Here is a 16041-nt window from a genome sequence, read left to right as displayed (position 1 = left end):
GGAAAGATGATTTTTCAAAAAAGTTGTATTACAAATGTAAGATATCCATAGATACAGAGGGATGTAAATCTACTCAGTGCTCTCAGCAGAAAGGCGTGACCTAACAGCAAGAGAATACTTCTTCAGCCAAGCAGTGCCTGAAGATTTCAGCCACATTTTCAGTGTGTTACAGGCCATGTTTGACGAAAAAGATGTCACTTGATCAAGATCTTCAGTTTACCTGTCAGCAGAGTAAGTATAAAGAGAACTCAAGCCAGGCTTGCCAACAAGTTTTAAAGAGCAAAGAGTGGTAACTTTGGACAACAGTGGTTCCTTTCTAGGTAATTAATAATCAGCCTAATTTAGCACCTAAAATACATGCACACCATAAGAAGAGAAACAAAGTGCTCTGTGAGGAGGAAATAGTGTTTGCAAACTTCTCCAGTAATACTGAAAAGGCCTTGAATGTGTGAGTCTACCAAAACCCAAAATTGACTGTGCCTGTGCGAAAGCACTATGTCAGTGCTGGCATAAAGCCCTAACCAAACCCTGTCTGGTTTTGGGATTTTTTCGCCCTTGTAATTTAACATGCATAATTTCATGAAGATAGATTACAGTGGAAGCAGATGGATGAAGGGGAATGTGCTCAGACTAGTACAGTGTGGTAGTAGTATGTGCCACTAGCAGATGACAAGCCAAGGTGCTTAAGACAGCACCTACTTCCAAGAGTTGCTGCTTTGTTTTTTATCTTATAAATGTTGTAAATTCTCATAGCTGACCTTGGCAAATAGCAGTTCTCATGGGACAGCTGTGGCAAATCTCCTGGAAATAAACTTCCTCCAAACCTTCTTCCAGGTAGTGGCAGAAGGTTGGAAAATGGCACTTGAATGTTACATTGTCCACTTGGGCCTTTCCAATCAGCAGCTATCAGTTTTCTTGAAGAATGTAAAAAATATTCCTTGCTAGAACCCTCTCTCTTGGGTGTGCACCAGAGCCTCCTTTAGCTCATGAGGATGGAGAGGAGAGGAAAAGAGGGACCTGACACCTGTTGCCCTTGGCATCAGGAGGTCCTAATGGACTTCTCATTTCCTGGAGCTTGGGTGCATCTCAGCTGAGCACTCATATTCAGTGGAGATCACACTCCCCCTGCAGCTGTCAACTTCCCGCCCAGTCCAAGCCAGAAAAAAGGGTGTATTTTCTCCCTTGCACTCTTAGTGGCCTAAAGAGCTTTTATAAAGCACAGAGGAACACAGAGAGTTGTTACAGTGTTTGTTTATCTGAGATTTCTGGTTTGCAAGGTTTCCTATGTGAGGGAGAGAAACAGCATGTTAAATGGAAATATAAATATACTCTCTAAAAACCACCGATGAGTGCAAAGAATCCACTTAGAACATATAACCAAATGTTATTTAATATCTTAAAAAGTAACACAATCCAAAATGGATATTTCACACAACACTACATAAACAACATGAACACAATATTACCATATGGAGGGACTTTCAAATATAGACTTACAAAAATCCCTGTCCTTTTTTTTCCTTTAAATTATTATACTAAGCATGACAAGTAATCATCATTTACAATATGGTACACTGACACAATAAAAACCATGTTACAAATGTGCTGTTATAAATCAGTAACGTTAGGGAAGACATTTCATGAACTGCAATTATTTCATATGAAATACTATACAATATAAACAGAACATCCATCTTGGATGACCTTTACAGCAACCAGAGACCAAGTAATTTTTAATTTTTTTTTTCAGTGCAAACACATTTATACAAGGCAGTCTTGGCTGCAAAACTCCCTTCTAACATACAGTAAGTCCCACTTGCATTTATTAACTCATTTAAACCTAATGCAACAGCCACATTCAGTCACTCACAGAAAATTACCTGCAGAATTATGATCCCTTTAAACTTAAAATCTCCTCCACACATAAAAGTAACATCTGTGCCAATTACTCCAAGGGCCCTTTCATACATCTGGGTGGGTATCCTTTGGGTGGCTCTAACCGATATACAACAGGAGGGCAGTGCACCACGTGGAAGATCACCCTCCCGAGGTGGGGCACCCTGGCGGCTGTCACGGATCCCAGCTGGGTGGCTGTGCATTCCAGCAGGGATTCAGCCCCAGCTGCCCTTCCAGAGCCAGCTGTGTGGCCTTCTGCTCCTTCTCTGTGTTCAGTGTCTCGGGGTGGGGGCAGGAACACGGAAACCCTCAGCTCAGAACTGAGCTTCAATGGAGTTAACGACCCATTCCCATCTCTCTCAGATCCTCAGAGATCAGGGGAGTTATGCCAGATTTACACTCGCATAACTGAAACCAACGTTTAGAGCGCCACTATTAAAGAAGTGTGATAGTCCTGGTTTATTCTAGCACCAGCTTGTCTTTTGGTGGGTCCACTGCATGTGTGTCATGCAGTAATGAGCACTTTACTTATGCTGGGGGGAACATTTTAGATATATAGCCTTTTTTTTTTTAAAGAATTTTGTAAAAATAGAACTTTTCTCTCTAATACTGTACAGTTTTCTTCAGAAGAGCAAAGAGAATTGTAAACTGTGGGTATAACACCAGATTAGGAGTGCTATTTGCTTTCTCAGCACAACAATTTGAACAATTGTGTTAGGAAAAGCACTACAAAATGTATTTGAAAAACAAACTTTTAATTAACATGACTGTTTCTAAAACCACTGCTGCCAGTACTTGTATGACTGCAAACTTGGTTTTGGAACTGCTAATCTAAGAGTGTTTGCAGAGCCATAAAGTAGTTTCTCACTTAAACAAACTAAATGCGCTAAAAGAATAATTTGAGAATATAAACATTAAACACTTTGGTTAACTGTTAAACTTACTTCAATAACTTTAAAAAAGCAACTAGTTAATAAGTTAGTCTGCAGACTCTTAGCCTTTGCTTTTTCCAATGGGCCCAGACAAAAAGTAGGGTCAGTGAACTCTGCCTACTCACAGGCAAGTAGTTTGAGACCCTCAGGCAAAAAGGTGTGATTTAAGTGCAAAGTATTATCCGTGTTCATGATGGCCTCTGAATACTGCTTTGCTTGTTCTCTTTCCTAACAATGACTACTGCTGGCAAGCACTTAGGCCACGGTTTTCATTAAAATATTTGTTTTCCAATACATTTTTATTTTTTAAAGTTGAGTGAACGTTGTTTCACATATAACAGTCATTTTACAGTGGTGCTGGGAGTCAAATGGCTAAATGGTTTCTTCTAAATTTTTAACTGAAATACTTAAAATGGCAAAATTAGCTCAACTGATGATTGTATATTAATTTGCATCAGGATAATGGTACTAGGTTTGCTGAAAGGTGTTCATAAATCGGGATTTGTATATAATGCGATCTGCTTAGGTTCAACTGCCACTTTCTTCCTTTGGTTCTTGGAAAAAATCTTTCTTTCTTCCCTCTTGAAAGGTGGCTTGTTGCAGCTGGCTACTTTTCAAAAGCCAGCTTAATTTTTCTTGGAAACTTGCCCATGTTCTTTGAACAATAGGCACATACCTTGAGTAGGGACCCTAATACTGCTCCCAGTAACGTGAATTAAAGGCTGTGGTAATTTCTATAGGAGCAAATATTTTAGATGCACACAATCTAGACCAGAGTGTGGATCATTAAAGGAAGAGCTGTTTTAACACCCTTGCCAGTTCACAGAAACCATGACGTACTAATGTTGACAAAGATGGAGGCAGAGTAGGGCCCCAAGTATCTGAAGGCTGCCAAGAAAATACCCAGAGTGTCTTCTGTTAAACCCCAAACTGTCAATCATATTTCACAGACTGTAGATGTTTCTAATTTGCTAAATTACAAATACATTTTCAAGTTCTACCAGGCAGAAATTTTAGCAGTAACTGGGGAGAGGATGGAAGGTCTCAGCCTCCCTTTCACTTTTATCCCAATTATGCAGCCTTGTCAAAGTCTTTAAGTGACTCATCTGAAAGCCATCTTTTTAACATTGTAGAAGGAAATTGTGGCAATGGAAACATGATGACTTCATATGCAAGCTTTGACACACAAGAGAACGCCATGACCTAATGCTTCAAAGTTTCTAACCTTGCTTTGTACAATACACTTTTCATGTTGCTGCATTTCATCAAATTCATGGAGGTAGTTATATGTGTAAAAAAAAATACCATAAAAGTAACATGTTGTATTATAATAATACATATTAAGTGTGCAAAATGCCGACAGATTTGTGTTGACCCTTTACAGTTGAACACAACACAGATTCAACCTAATCTAACTCTGTAAACCTTTAAATTGATACATTAGAAGAATGATAGATAGCAACCACATAATACAAGGCTATGATTTCATCAAAGGATTAGGGTGACATAAAGCACTCAAGCTCCACTCTCGTGGTTTTGTTACCAGAACCTCAAGATGGAATTTTCTTATTTTCCATTGTTGATTTTAAAAGGAAAAAAAAAATCAAGATTAGAACGTTTCTATTTGAAACTTCTGTTTACATTCCATATTCCAAGAGTCACATTAATATTGGTACCATGCCATGTCAACATTAATATGACATTTATGTTGTCTGCTGGTCTCTGGGAACTTTAGGAAATAACATACTATACAGTTTATAGGTATGTACTATCACATTTTGTTGGAATTATGTCTTCTGTACAACCAGCTGCCTGCTCAAATTCTGATTAGCTTATGACAAACAATTATTTCCCCAAAGATGAAACCTGTTTCTGCTCTTCACATTTTAATACTGCCATTAGTACTTCAGATCATCGCTGTAAATTTTTTTACCATTTTGATTTTTAAAATTTTTTATTTACTGAATTGATACATACTACTGATGTCAGAGCTCATCTCAGAAACAAAATCACAGTCAGCCACTGCATAGTATATGACAATTCCCCACAAAAACTCTGACTCAACAGTTGGCATGGAATAAGTACGGCTGGAGTTACATATTGAATAATAAGATGCGTCATGCAAAGCATTATATGGTAATTAGAGCACATCTTGGAAGGTATGATAAGGCAGAAGGCTGAAGGCCAAGTGACTTTGATAACCAACCAAAAGCACAATAATTTCCTTTATGTGCACTGAAAGGTCTTATTGCTCCTATGAAATGGAATTTATACACTGAAATCAATGAAAACAGACCTGTTCATTAACTGGGTATTCTTGACAGAACTGGAAACTGATTGTGTCCAGAGTTAGAAAGCTGTTTTTTATAATGAACTATATCCGACAGTGTAACATAAGGCTGAATTGTCACTAAAGACTTCTGATGAGAATAGAGAACATAAGTGAAGCTCAAATGACTTTGTATACAGAGTAATAAATGTCACCAGAACCTGATGAAAATACTGGGTTTTAATATGTACAGTTGGGTTTCATACTGGTGTACTACAAGAGCTAGACAGGGTATTATGTCCCTTTTCTAGGAAACAATTTGGGGCGTTGCACATTTTAGTATCTTTGTTACTCTTCCACCAATTTGTCTGTTCTGATAAAAAATAGTCAGTTTGTTGCACTACCAGGTTTGCATGAGCAACAGAGCAGAATGTGACCCTATACCTAAAATTACTCTTGGAGTTTAATCTGTAGGATTTACTCTGCAGTAATTAGCATAGTACTAATTACATTGGAATAAGAGTTTAGGGAGAGCAATTAGGATGTACTGTGCCTGCAGGACTCAGATTTCTACTGCAAACCAAGTGGACATACAGGATTTCTAGAAACCAGACATGTCCATAAAATGCTAAATTGCAAATAACATCCACTGAATAAAAAGGCCAGAACTTTATACTTCTCCTCTTTTGTTCTCTGATAATCATTACACTGTATGCTATTTTTAATAGCCTAATTTAGGCACTCTATTTAATAAGCTACATAAAATAGATTTATGTCCTTCCACTAGAAAGAAATCGATTCTTCAGGCCATACTTGTCATTTATATCATAAAGGATATTTTTGTTCCAAGAAATTAGTTATCCTGATTCCTATATTAATGGCAAGTTGCAATACCAGAAGTGACACAAGAATTAGATCATCTTTTTAAAATAAGAGAATTATACTGAAGACATTTAATGTATTTCGTGTCACTTCACATTGTGGCTCCATGATATTACATCTTTCCCTTCCCTCCCCACTCCCCCCTCTATGCAAAGGCCCACCTCCTCACTGGTGACTATGGAAGGTCAAGTAGCAAGTCTCATTAAATAAACATCTCTTTTTTGAACATCTTGTGTTTTTGAAACAAAAGGAGGAGCCACCTTCCTTCCCACCCTCCATACCTAGGAAAAAAGCAAATCAAAACAAACCCCAAACCTCCTTTTACTTGCTTAACCAGGTATTTGTAAAATTGTGTCACAAAAATGCACAGTGAAAATGACTGATTAGTATTAATAATTCACATATAGAGCTGAGGTCATGACTTGTCATGTTTGGCATTGTTTTTCCTCATGGTGATCCTGGCTGGTTACTTTCAGCAGTGGCTCAGTTTTTGAAGAAAAAAATGATGAACTCTGCAGCAGATTTTAGCCTCTGACCAGGGGCATCACACATCTGTGGCATTTTTTAAAATGAAGTTGGCAACTGCATGGACATTGAAAATGCAGATTACACTTACAGTGTCTAGACTTTTATATATGTGCTCAGTTACAATTAAGTGAAGCAAAAAGTGTACATATTATCCCTACTGCTATTCTGTTGCTACAGAGCCGCAAATGTGAAAAGCAATACCTTGAAATAAAGACTTCTTTGTTGCCCCTAGTCTACATAGCAGCACAGTTTAAATGAACACTAAAACTGTGGTTGAGATGCTTATTTTATTTTTCCCCGAAGATGTAAACATCAGTCCCAGTGTCGTAAACTTTGCTGTATAGGATGAGACAGACGATCTGAGGCAGGCTGACTATCAGACACTAGTGACAGAAGCTTGCAGGCAGTTACCAGGTTTCTGCAGTTTCTCAGCTTCATTCGTGGGTGGGTCTGCAGTGGCTCGGAAGTTGAACGCTGGGCCTGCACCACCATGTGCAGGGCTCAGAGCGGGGTTCTGACGTCTGTTGCTTTCAACAATACTTGAAGTGTTGGATGCCAGGCTCTCACGAGTACTGGAATGGAAAAGAAATATATATACACTCATATATGCATGCCTGTATATCTATCGACCAGACAGGAAAGGCGAACAGAGTGTTTTATAATAGTTTCCTGTGTTTGTATGTAATGTCACATCAATGAATCATCTCATTTTGACAGTACACATATGTTACTCCAAAACGCGTCCCAGAGGTGCTCAGCAGTCATCATACCATAACACAGGTATAGCACTAAGCACAGATGAAACTGTCACACAAACTGTAAGCTGAACCAGTATCAAGGATCTGGATTTTTCACTCAAGGAAATAGCTTCCATCTTGTACTTGGAATGTGCTAGTTTTCTTTCCTGACTGGTGCAGTTTTGCACAAAGTAGCTTCATCATATCAGCTCTGTGATTAGGCAGAGCTAGGACAGCAATCATGTAACAAAGCATTCTTTGTTGTCTCCTCTTCTACTTACATTTTTGTACACAAAGTATTAAATAAAAGTTTTACCTTATATTAAACCCATGATGTTTTTAAAAGCAACACTTCAATTCTGCTTTACAGTTGCGATGATTGCAAATTACCAAGACAATGAAAAATCTTAACTGCCTGGTCTGTGATATTGCCCATGTCAACTAGTGCTGCTATTTCATTCAGAAAAATGGACAATGTTCCTTTAGTTGTAACATATCATTTAACCACATGAGTGGCAGGACACATAGCACTTTTTTAAAACATTAAGTCTTTAAATCATACATCTAATTATGAATGCAGAGAACCTTGTATTTTAGTCTACAGCTTTTAAAAAGCTCAGCCATGACATGCTAAGGCTACTTTTACCAGTACTACTGTTTTTTTTGTCTTAACACTATTAAATAATTTTTGATCTCTAAATAATGTGTGCCTGTTGAGGAACAGATCTGCTTTCAAACATCCATGTGGCCCCCTGGTCATGTATCTTTCATCTGTACCCCTACTTCTTTAAAAAATGACATCAAACTTGCTATGGCTATGTTTACAGAATGCATTTAGAGGACTGAATGCAGTAATTAAATAAGCACTAGAAACAAGGATACTAATCACCAAAGTTTCACAGTCAGTTTAAAGTCAACCTAAATTTACCTGCTACTGAAAGGGGTAGCTCTTGCCTGCCTTGTGTGGACCTGACCCTGGCACATATTTCTGCTGCTTCCCTGACTAAGCCTTGCAGGCAGCCAGCCATATCAGAGACTGCTCTCAGTTAAATACTAGCCCTAAGGAAAAAAAAAAAAAAATTAGTCCTAGCATCAGGGGAAGAATAGGAATGCACAGCTTTAGATGTGACATGGGAGAAATGTGTCAGTGCATGGCATAGAGGAAGGAAAAACTACTTTTCCTACTCATAGGGCACATTTAAATAATCTTAAACTGACTGAGTGTGGAAAATAAATGAGGCTTTTAGGAAAACTCTCATAGATCTTTTAAACTGGTCAAAATGGATGGTACTGATAGCCTTCTGCCAATGACTGTTTTACTGTTCCAAACAGCTATAATGGGTGACACACATAGTAAATTATTCCTGTGAGCTACAATGATGTATGGTGCACTTCTCTTGCTCATTTTTTTATTCCTCTCACTCTGCTTTTTAATGAAAATAGATGCAAATCTTAGTTTTCAGAGATTATTTAGTATTGTATCATTATTTATGCGACCACCAATTCTAGACCTTCAGACATGCTCAAATCTGATGTTACAAATTGATCATTACAACATATATATACAAAAACTGCACTGAAAATTTTGCATGCAGAGTAATGCCAAAATTAGCTTTCTTTAGGTGACAAAGGAGCAACAGTATCATATAAGCTCTAAAAATAAAGGAATAAAATTAATCTTGACAACTAACATTTACTAGATATAACTTGCATAAAAGCAATGCACAAAATATTGTGAGGCTTTTTTTCCCAATGGTGATTAATATGTTCACACATTTTGCACACAAATACTTTGGAAGTCAAATAATCACTGTAAATCTCTTTAATGGCAGCCATTTCTTTCTAAATTATTTTTACTGTCCTTTTTTCAATTTATCAGACTTTTAAAATATTTTTTTCGTTTATACTGTGAAATTGGTAAAACAATGTTGCATACTTCAGGAAGCAGAGTTACATCATCAGTGGAGGCTAGAAGAATATACCTGAGGAACATCACTATATTGCATGACCTGCTCTTGTATTCTTCCCATGGCATCTGCTAAAGGACACTATCACACCCAGCTGAATCTTACCAGATGGATGCTGGATGGCTATTTTGTATTTCCTGGAAAAGGGCTGTGGAGTACATTTTTTATTGTAAGGTAGGATAATAATAACAACATGGTACTTTTAGTCAAAGGGCTGAATTCACCCTCAGCTCAATTTATTTTTGGAGACTTATACCAAGAAGTGACCCAAACTCAGCAAAATCATAAAATTTAATAATTTTGATGCAAAGCTCATGAAAAAGCTTTCAAATATCCAGAATATATGACAGTCTGACAAAACAAAATATCCTACAGAATGTTTTGGTTTGGGTTTTTTTTAAGCTTACTTTATGTGGCCTTGCCAAAAAATGGTATTTGTTAATAAGTAAACAGTAAAATTTTTTTAAAAAAAGGATGTGTGGAACACAAACGTAATTGAAAGTTGCTCATCTGTTTCCCTTTTGATTTAAACAAAGGGGTATAGCAGCACTAAATCCAGTATGCTCACCACATCCTGTTCTCTTGCTAGCTAAGTTTAACATAAACAGAAATTGTAGCTTTTGTGTAAATAATTAGGAAAAAAAATGTCTACCATTGCATTAATCAGAAACACAAGTTTGATACTCATCTAGCATACAAAACAGCAGTCCAAGAACTGATTTTTAATTCAGTTGATATCCTATCCTGAAGGTGACTCACACTCTGCGGAGTGAGACAGGCAAACACCTCAATATACTCCCCCACAAAAGCTGACTGCAACTATAGCACTTCAACTACTAGAAGAGATCACATTTAAAAAAGAAAAGTGCAAACAGTTTCATACAACAGTTCTATATGAGAAAGATGTCAGGCATCTGCAGAACAACGAATAACATAAATTCAAAGCTTTCTCAAGCTTCGTTTTTGGAGTGGACTCAGTGCTAATGGTATGATTTACCCAAATTATGTTTCAGATTTTTTACTCAGAAAAAATATACATCCACTAGAAGCCTGCTCTAGTTCGATATGTCACTGCAAGCTGCATCAGCCTCTGATTTCTGTCTTGTCAGTAACATAAGTGGGAGTAACCATCAAATCCAAAGGAATTTCTTCCAGAGTGACAGGACTTCAAATGAAAATGAAATTTAGTCCTGTGTAGAAACAGGAAATCCTTCACATGCCTTTCTGAGAGCCTTTGCTATTGATGTAAAAAAATATATACTTCTCAGGAAAAAGAACACCATTTACAGGGGAAAATAAAAAAAGTGACAAAAAACCAAACAAAAACCCTCTATTTTTTTTCACGTAATACAAAATCAGTCTTGGAGGTTTTATTTTTAAACACAGGCAATAAATAATTTAAGCTTGAGTAAGCCACTCTAAGAGAACTACTACTGTAAATTATTTCTGTGTTCTTAGAGTCATTGTTCTAAACTCTGATGAGTTGCTATGCAGGTCAAACAAAACTGGTCATGCTCCATTCCATCAAGGACCTAGGACTGCCAAAGGTCAGACAGACAAGGAAGAAGGCTGGCGTAAAGGATTCTTAACCTGGAAATGAACTTACAAAATCTCCAGGGCAGGGAATGCACCAACAACTCTCTACTCCCTACATTTGTAAGACTTGTAGCACACTGAGACTTCCACAATGCCTGAAATCCCTGGAATAGTAATTACAGTAATTTCATGATTATAAGCTGCACCATTTTGACTAAAATTTTGGTCCGAACCCAGAAGTGAAGCTTATACGCTGGAGCGGTCAATATATGAACGAAGTTCAGAAATTTGCCAACCCGGAAGTGCAAGTCCGCAGCAGCCCCGAGCTGAGCTGGAGCGGCACGTGCCTGGCCCCGGCAGCTGAGGGGCAGTGCCGAGCTGAGCCAGCCCGGTCCCAAGCCGAGCCAGTAAACCCCACGATTCCATGATTCTGTTACTAATTGGCAAGTTTGTGAAAGTTGCACGCGGATCCTCGCTGCGAACAAAAGTGCGGCTTATAATCCAGTGCGGCTTATATATGGATAAAGAACAAAACATTGCTGACACCCGGAAGTGCGCCTTATAATCAGGTGCAGCTTATAATTGTGAAATTACTGTACTAACCAGCACCACCACACACAAACATCTGGACTCTTTTTCCCAAGTATCTTAGACAAGGCACCTCTCTCTCAGCAGTGTTAAATCACATCTGAAGTTCAAATATCCTGAGCACTTTTAACTTGTAGGGGGAGTGGCTATTCCAGTCTCACCAGTTTGAAATGATGACTAGATACACTGCCAAAATTTTTGAAGAAAACAAACAAGGAAGCCTGAACACAAAACAATATAATTTTCTTTTTGTCTGAGCCAAGCATTATGCCACCTGGTCATGCCTACCCTTTCTATTAGCCTTGTTGATGGTATCTTAGAGGGAAAGGGAGGAGTATGCAGGAGCTCATTGCTTTTATTCTAAAAGCAAACACAAGTTTAATACAGAAAAAAAAAAAAAAAGGATACAGGGAGCTTTTCAGCAAAAAGAAAATGAACTAATACAAAGTCAATGCTGCAAATGGTCTTTGGTTTCTTACTATATGGTGGGCAACCCACACATCTGAATAGAGGATTCAAGAGCTGAAGAAAAAACATTGTCTGAAAACGTGTGAAGTTTTTTAAAACAGCCCTACATTCTGTCACCAATATCACACACCCATAAAAGCATAAATGTAACTTCCTAGTCTGTAAAGCTGCAATGAATGTGACAGTCCTACCGTGGAGAGTTGAACCCGCTGTCCACAGTAATGCTGCTGCTGTCCATGCTGTCCAGGCGGGCTGAGTGGGTGGCTCTCTGGTTGTTGCTATTTTCTGTTTCCTTCGGGGTGAGAAGAGTAAGATTCTTCTCAAACTTTCGCTGTAGATCCCTTTCTTTTTCTCTCTCTAGGAGCCATTGCATCGTACCAACATCATCCCTGTTCTTTTCTTCCTCAGCGTTTTTGTTGTTTCCTTCCTCTGAGTCATCATCATCAGATACGTTGTAGTAGTCAAAGGAGGCCTCCTGGTTCCCAGTTGTCTCTTGCTGTCTCTGAGAAACAGGCATGACTTGTGTGACTGAGGTTACCATCGCTTGTTCAAGTTTCTCACATCTGATGGGCAATGTGTCAGAGGAGGTCTTTTGATGGGGCTTTAGCAGAGGTGTGTTAGACTTATGATAACTATTCACAGAAAGAGTGTTGTGCAGAGGCTTAAAGAGTGTATCCTTGCTAAATATTTCTTTCCTTTTATCAAGGCTGCTTGATTCTGTGCTATGGTGTTGAACCAGCCGCCCATTAGCAATCACCTCTGGAGTCTGGCCAGCAGTCACTGAACCACTGCTTGGGCCCTTTGGGGACTCCTCCTTGTGCACCCCAGGCTCCCTAGCAATATGTTGAGACTGTCTTTCTGTGGGAGTAATTTTTTTTAGCCCATCTGTCCCTGTTAGCGTATCATGATCCTCTTTATTCTTTCCCAGTGGTGATGGAGCAGTAAGCACAGTCTCACTGGATGTGTTGCACTGAAAATAGTCATCAACTGCTGATTTTGTTGTGCAGGAGTTGAGGTCACTATATGATGGCAAATTCTCTGCAGGCTTGCCTTGTTCCAATAAGCTACAAGAACTGGGGGTTTCTACACTGCCCCCAGCTATTTCAGGGATGCAAGTCTCTTTGTAGCTTGCAGATGAAATCAGAGCCCTTTGATGACTGAGTGACTGAGATGGCCTTAAGGTACTATCATCAATGTAGGTTTGGCCAGTTGTTTGGTCATCTGGGCTACAGCCTTCACCAATATCTTCAGGTGTGCCTAAAGTTGCTGAGCCCAGAGGTCCCTTGGAGTTATCCATGGATCTAGACCTTTCTTTAGCCTTACTGGACCGCTCATTCCTTGATCTTCTATCCTGTGTATGGCTATGGCTCCGATGGACCTTGGAGTGGGAGCTTCCCCTGGAAGGTTCAGGGAAAGGCATTTCAGTTCTTCTTTTGGCCAGTTCACCAGACACATCCCACTCTGGTGTCATGGGAAAGTGAGATTCAATCATGTTAGGATTGCTGTGCATGATATAATTATCTCCCTTGTGCTCTATTATAAAACAGCCTTCCCGTGGGGATCGAGTCAAGGGATCATAGAACTCATACTCCCTTTCAGCAGGTATATCCAAATGAGAGCCATCGGATGGGTCTCCTTTGGACACCCGGGTCTTGCTGTGTGACCTTGATTTTCCATGAGACTTTCTGTGATTCCTGCTCTTTTTACTTCGTCCACTGTGGTGAGCTGAAGACCCTGCTTTGCTTCGTTGAGCTTTTTCTTCTTCAAGTTTCTTCATTAGTGCAGTGTGTCTCATGACATTTTCCACAGTCAAGTCTGGGTTAATGCGCCTAATAATCTCCATTTCTACCTCTCTAGGTATAGTGGTAGGGGTGTCCTCGTCCCTTAGTGGCCACTCCTCTGGAGGAAACTGGGCAGAGAAATTTGCCAACTGTTTGGTCTTATCCTTCTTAAAACTTAATCGGAATAATTTGAGTCCAAATTTCTTAGACTGCTTTTCTACATCCTTAGGCTTTGTGAGTGTCTCTGATTTATATGAAAAATTGATAGTACTTTTACTCTTCTCAGTAGGTGGGACCTGACATAATGAAGGAGGACAGTATGAGTCTTTACAGTCTTTTGCTGATTTCCTCTGTAGGGTAGATGCATGCATGCTGTGCATGTCTTCTCTGCAACAATGGCAGGAGTCGCAGTGGTTTTTGGGTAGTGTTCGGTCCCTGACACATCCCGACGCAGAGGGAGTTATAGTTCCTTGTTGTGGAGAGGTACATTGAGACCTGTCAGGTATCCTCTCATCCAAATGGTACCATTTACTGTTAGTTCTTATGAGAGATGGTGTTATAAAGTAAGTCTGTGGAGTTACAATGAAATATCCATCTGGAGTTGGGTATATTTTCCTCTCCCGTACAAGCATATTCAAAGTATGTCGAAGGATTTCTGGACTGGGTGTTGGAACTCCTAGAAATAACAGTAAAAACAAATCAGGAAGTGCATAAAACTGTGTAGGACTCTGTTTTCCCCCTCCTCAACAAAAAGCTAGTTTTTCCAGTGTGCAAGCTGGAACATGCTGAACAAACAACTCCAGTAAAGTGTTTTGTTAGGCATTCTCTTCTCTGTTTTTTTCTCCACTTATCTCCTACACTTCAGACTTATCAATTATTAATTAAATACTAGGCCCCAAGAGAACTTCTAGTCACTTCCAATGTGCAGGTGACCTTAAGCTACCAGATGGAATCACTGAAAATCAGAGTGTCAATAGAAATAATTCTACTTTTATTCTTCTTCCAATGAAGTATTTATATCCAATGCCACCAGAACTATTCTTATAATGCCCTGTCACATATAAAGTAGTAGCTATTTGTTACTTTGGTTGTCTAAGCTGTTTTTCCCACAGAATACTATACAGAAAAAAAAAGCATTTCCTCAAACTGTCCCTTTATCACAAAGCTGATTTAACTGATTTGCTCTCCCATTAAAATATATTTCGACTACATCATCTACTCCAAAACAGAGACATCCTGAATGATACAGTCAATCTTACCCAGAAAGTCTTTTCCATTAGGCTGGAAGTTACAGATTTAGTTCTCAAAAATTTGCTTCTCAGAGTTCCTTGTCTTCCAGGTGAGATGTGAGGGACAGTATCTAAGTGCACGTATTGCATACCAAGAGAGAGGGACAAATATGACTACCCTGCATCAATGGCATTGGTATTGTGAGTCAGATCCTTCCCATTACCACTGCACCTGCTGCATTCAGTGGTGCTTGACCAAATCTTCAATGCTTAATTAGATAAAACACTAATGTTTGGTATAGGAATAAGTTCCATCTAAAGCTAAGGAAAAAAGAATTTTAGTTCACAAACTAGTTTTTAAAAGTCTGTTTATGCTGAATATTATCAGTGGAAAAGCTATCTTCAATCTACATTTTGTTTAACTAAAATGTATTTTAATTCTGAGTACTAGTCTGGTTTACATTTTTAGAACCAGAGACATTTTTTCAAAGGCACGGATGGTTATTTTAAACAGGAAAAGTTAATATTATTTATTCTGTGTCTTAGCTTTAAACAAAAGTACAGTAATTTCACGAATACAAGCCGCAGCAATTTGACCAAAATTTTGGTGGAAACCCGGAAGTGTAGCTAATACTCGGAGGCGGCTAATATGTGAATAATTTTCTGACATTTACAACCCCAGACGTGCCAGCCAGAGTGCCGAGCCAAGCACCTGCCAGTAAAAGCCGGCATTTCGCGATTGTTACAGTGTTACTGTGTTGCCCTGGCTCCCTGCAGGCAGCACGGGGGGCGGGGAGAAAGGCGGGAGAGCTCTCTTCTTCCCTTCTCTGCCGCAGCCCGGGGGAGAGATGGGGGGACCCTGCGCTGCCATTACCGCGGCTCGGGGAGCCGACGGGGGCCCAGCGCCGCCATTGCCGCAGCTCGGGGAAGAGGGGGGGAGCCCGCGCCGCCATTGCCGCGGCTCGGGGAGCCGACGGGAGCCCAGTGCCGCCATTGCCGCGGCTCGGGGAGCCGACGGGAGCCCAGTGCCGCCATTGCCGCGGCCTGGGGAGGAGGGGGGGGGGCCCGTGCCGCCATTGCCGCGCCTCAGGGAGGAGGGGGGGGGCTGTGCCCCCGCCCTCCGCCGCTGTGGCGGGAGCAGGGGGTGCTCCGTGCCCGGCCGGCGCCGCGGCGTGAGTGGGGCCGGGGCAAGTGAACCCAGAGGTGGCGGCCAGCCCCGAGCGGCACC

The 16041-nt window shown here is 40.0% G+C and overlaps 1 protein-coding gene across 12 annotated transcripts in view; it reads right to left on the bottom strand.

Moving 5' to 3' along the window:
• Positions 1 to 1372: 1372 nt before the first annotated feature.
• Positions 1373 to 16041, bottom strand: part of STOX2 (storkhead box 2) — a 151599-nt gene continuing 136930 nt past the window's right edge. For all 12 annotated transcript variants that reach the window (XM_033059597.2, XM_033059606.2, XM_033059607.2 and 9 more), the window contains 2 exons: positions 11995 to 14260; positions 1373 to 7079 (listed from right to left, as the gene is read on the bottom strand). In XM_033059597.2, the coding sequence (XP_032915488.1) occupies positions 6884 to 7079; positions 11995 to 14260 (2462 nt within the window). In that variant the 3' untranslated portion in view covers positions 1373 to 6883. The remainder of the gene's footprint in view (positions 7080 to 11994; positions 14261 to 16041) is intronic.

This window comes from Catharus ustulatus, chromosome 5 (assembly GCF_009819885.2).
Source record: "Catharus ustulatus isolate bCatUst1 chromosome 5, bCatUst1.pri.v2, whole genome shotgun sequence".
NCBI classification, from domain to species: domain Eukaryota; kingdom Metazoa; phylum Chordata; class Aves; order Passeriformes; family Turdidae; genus Catharus; species Catharus ustulatus.
The sequence above is the reverse complement of the archived record's forward strand: the minus strand, read 5'-3'. Positions and strand labels throughout refer to the sequence as shown.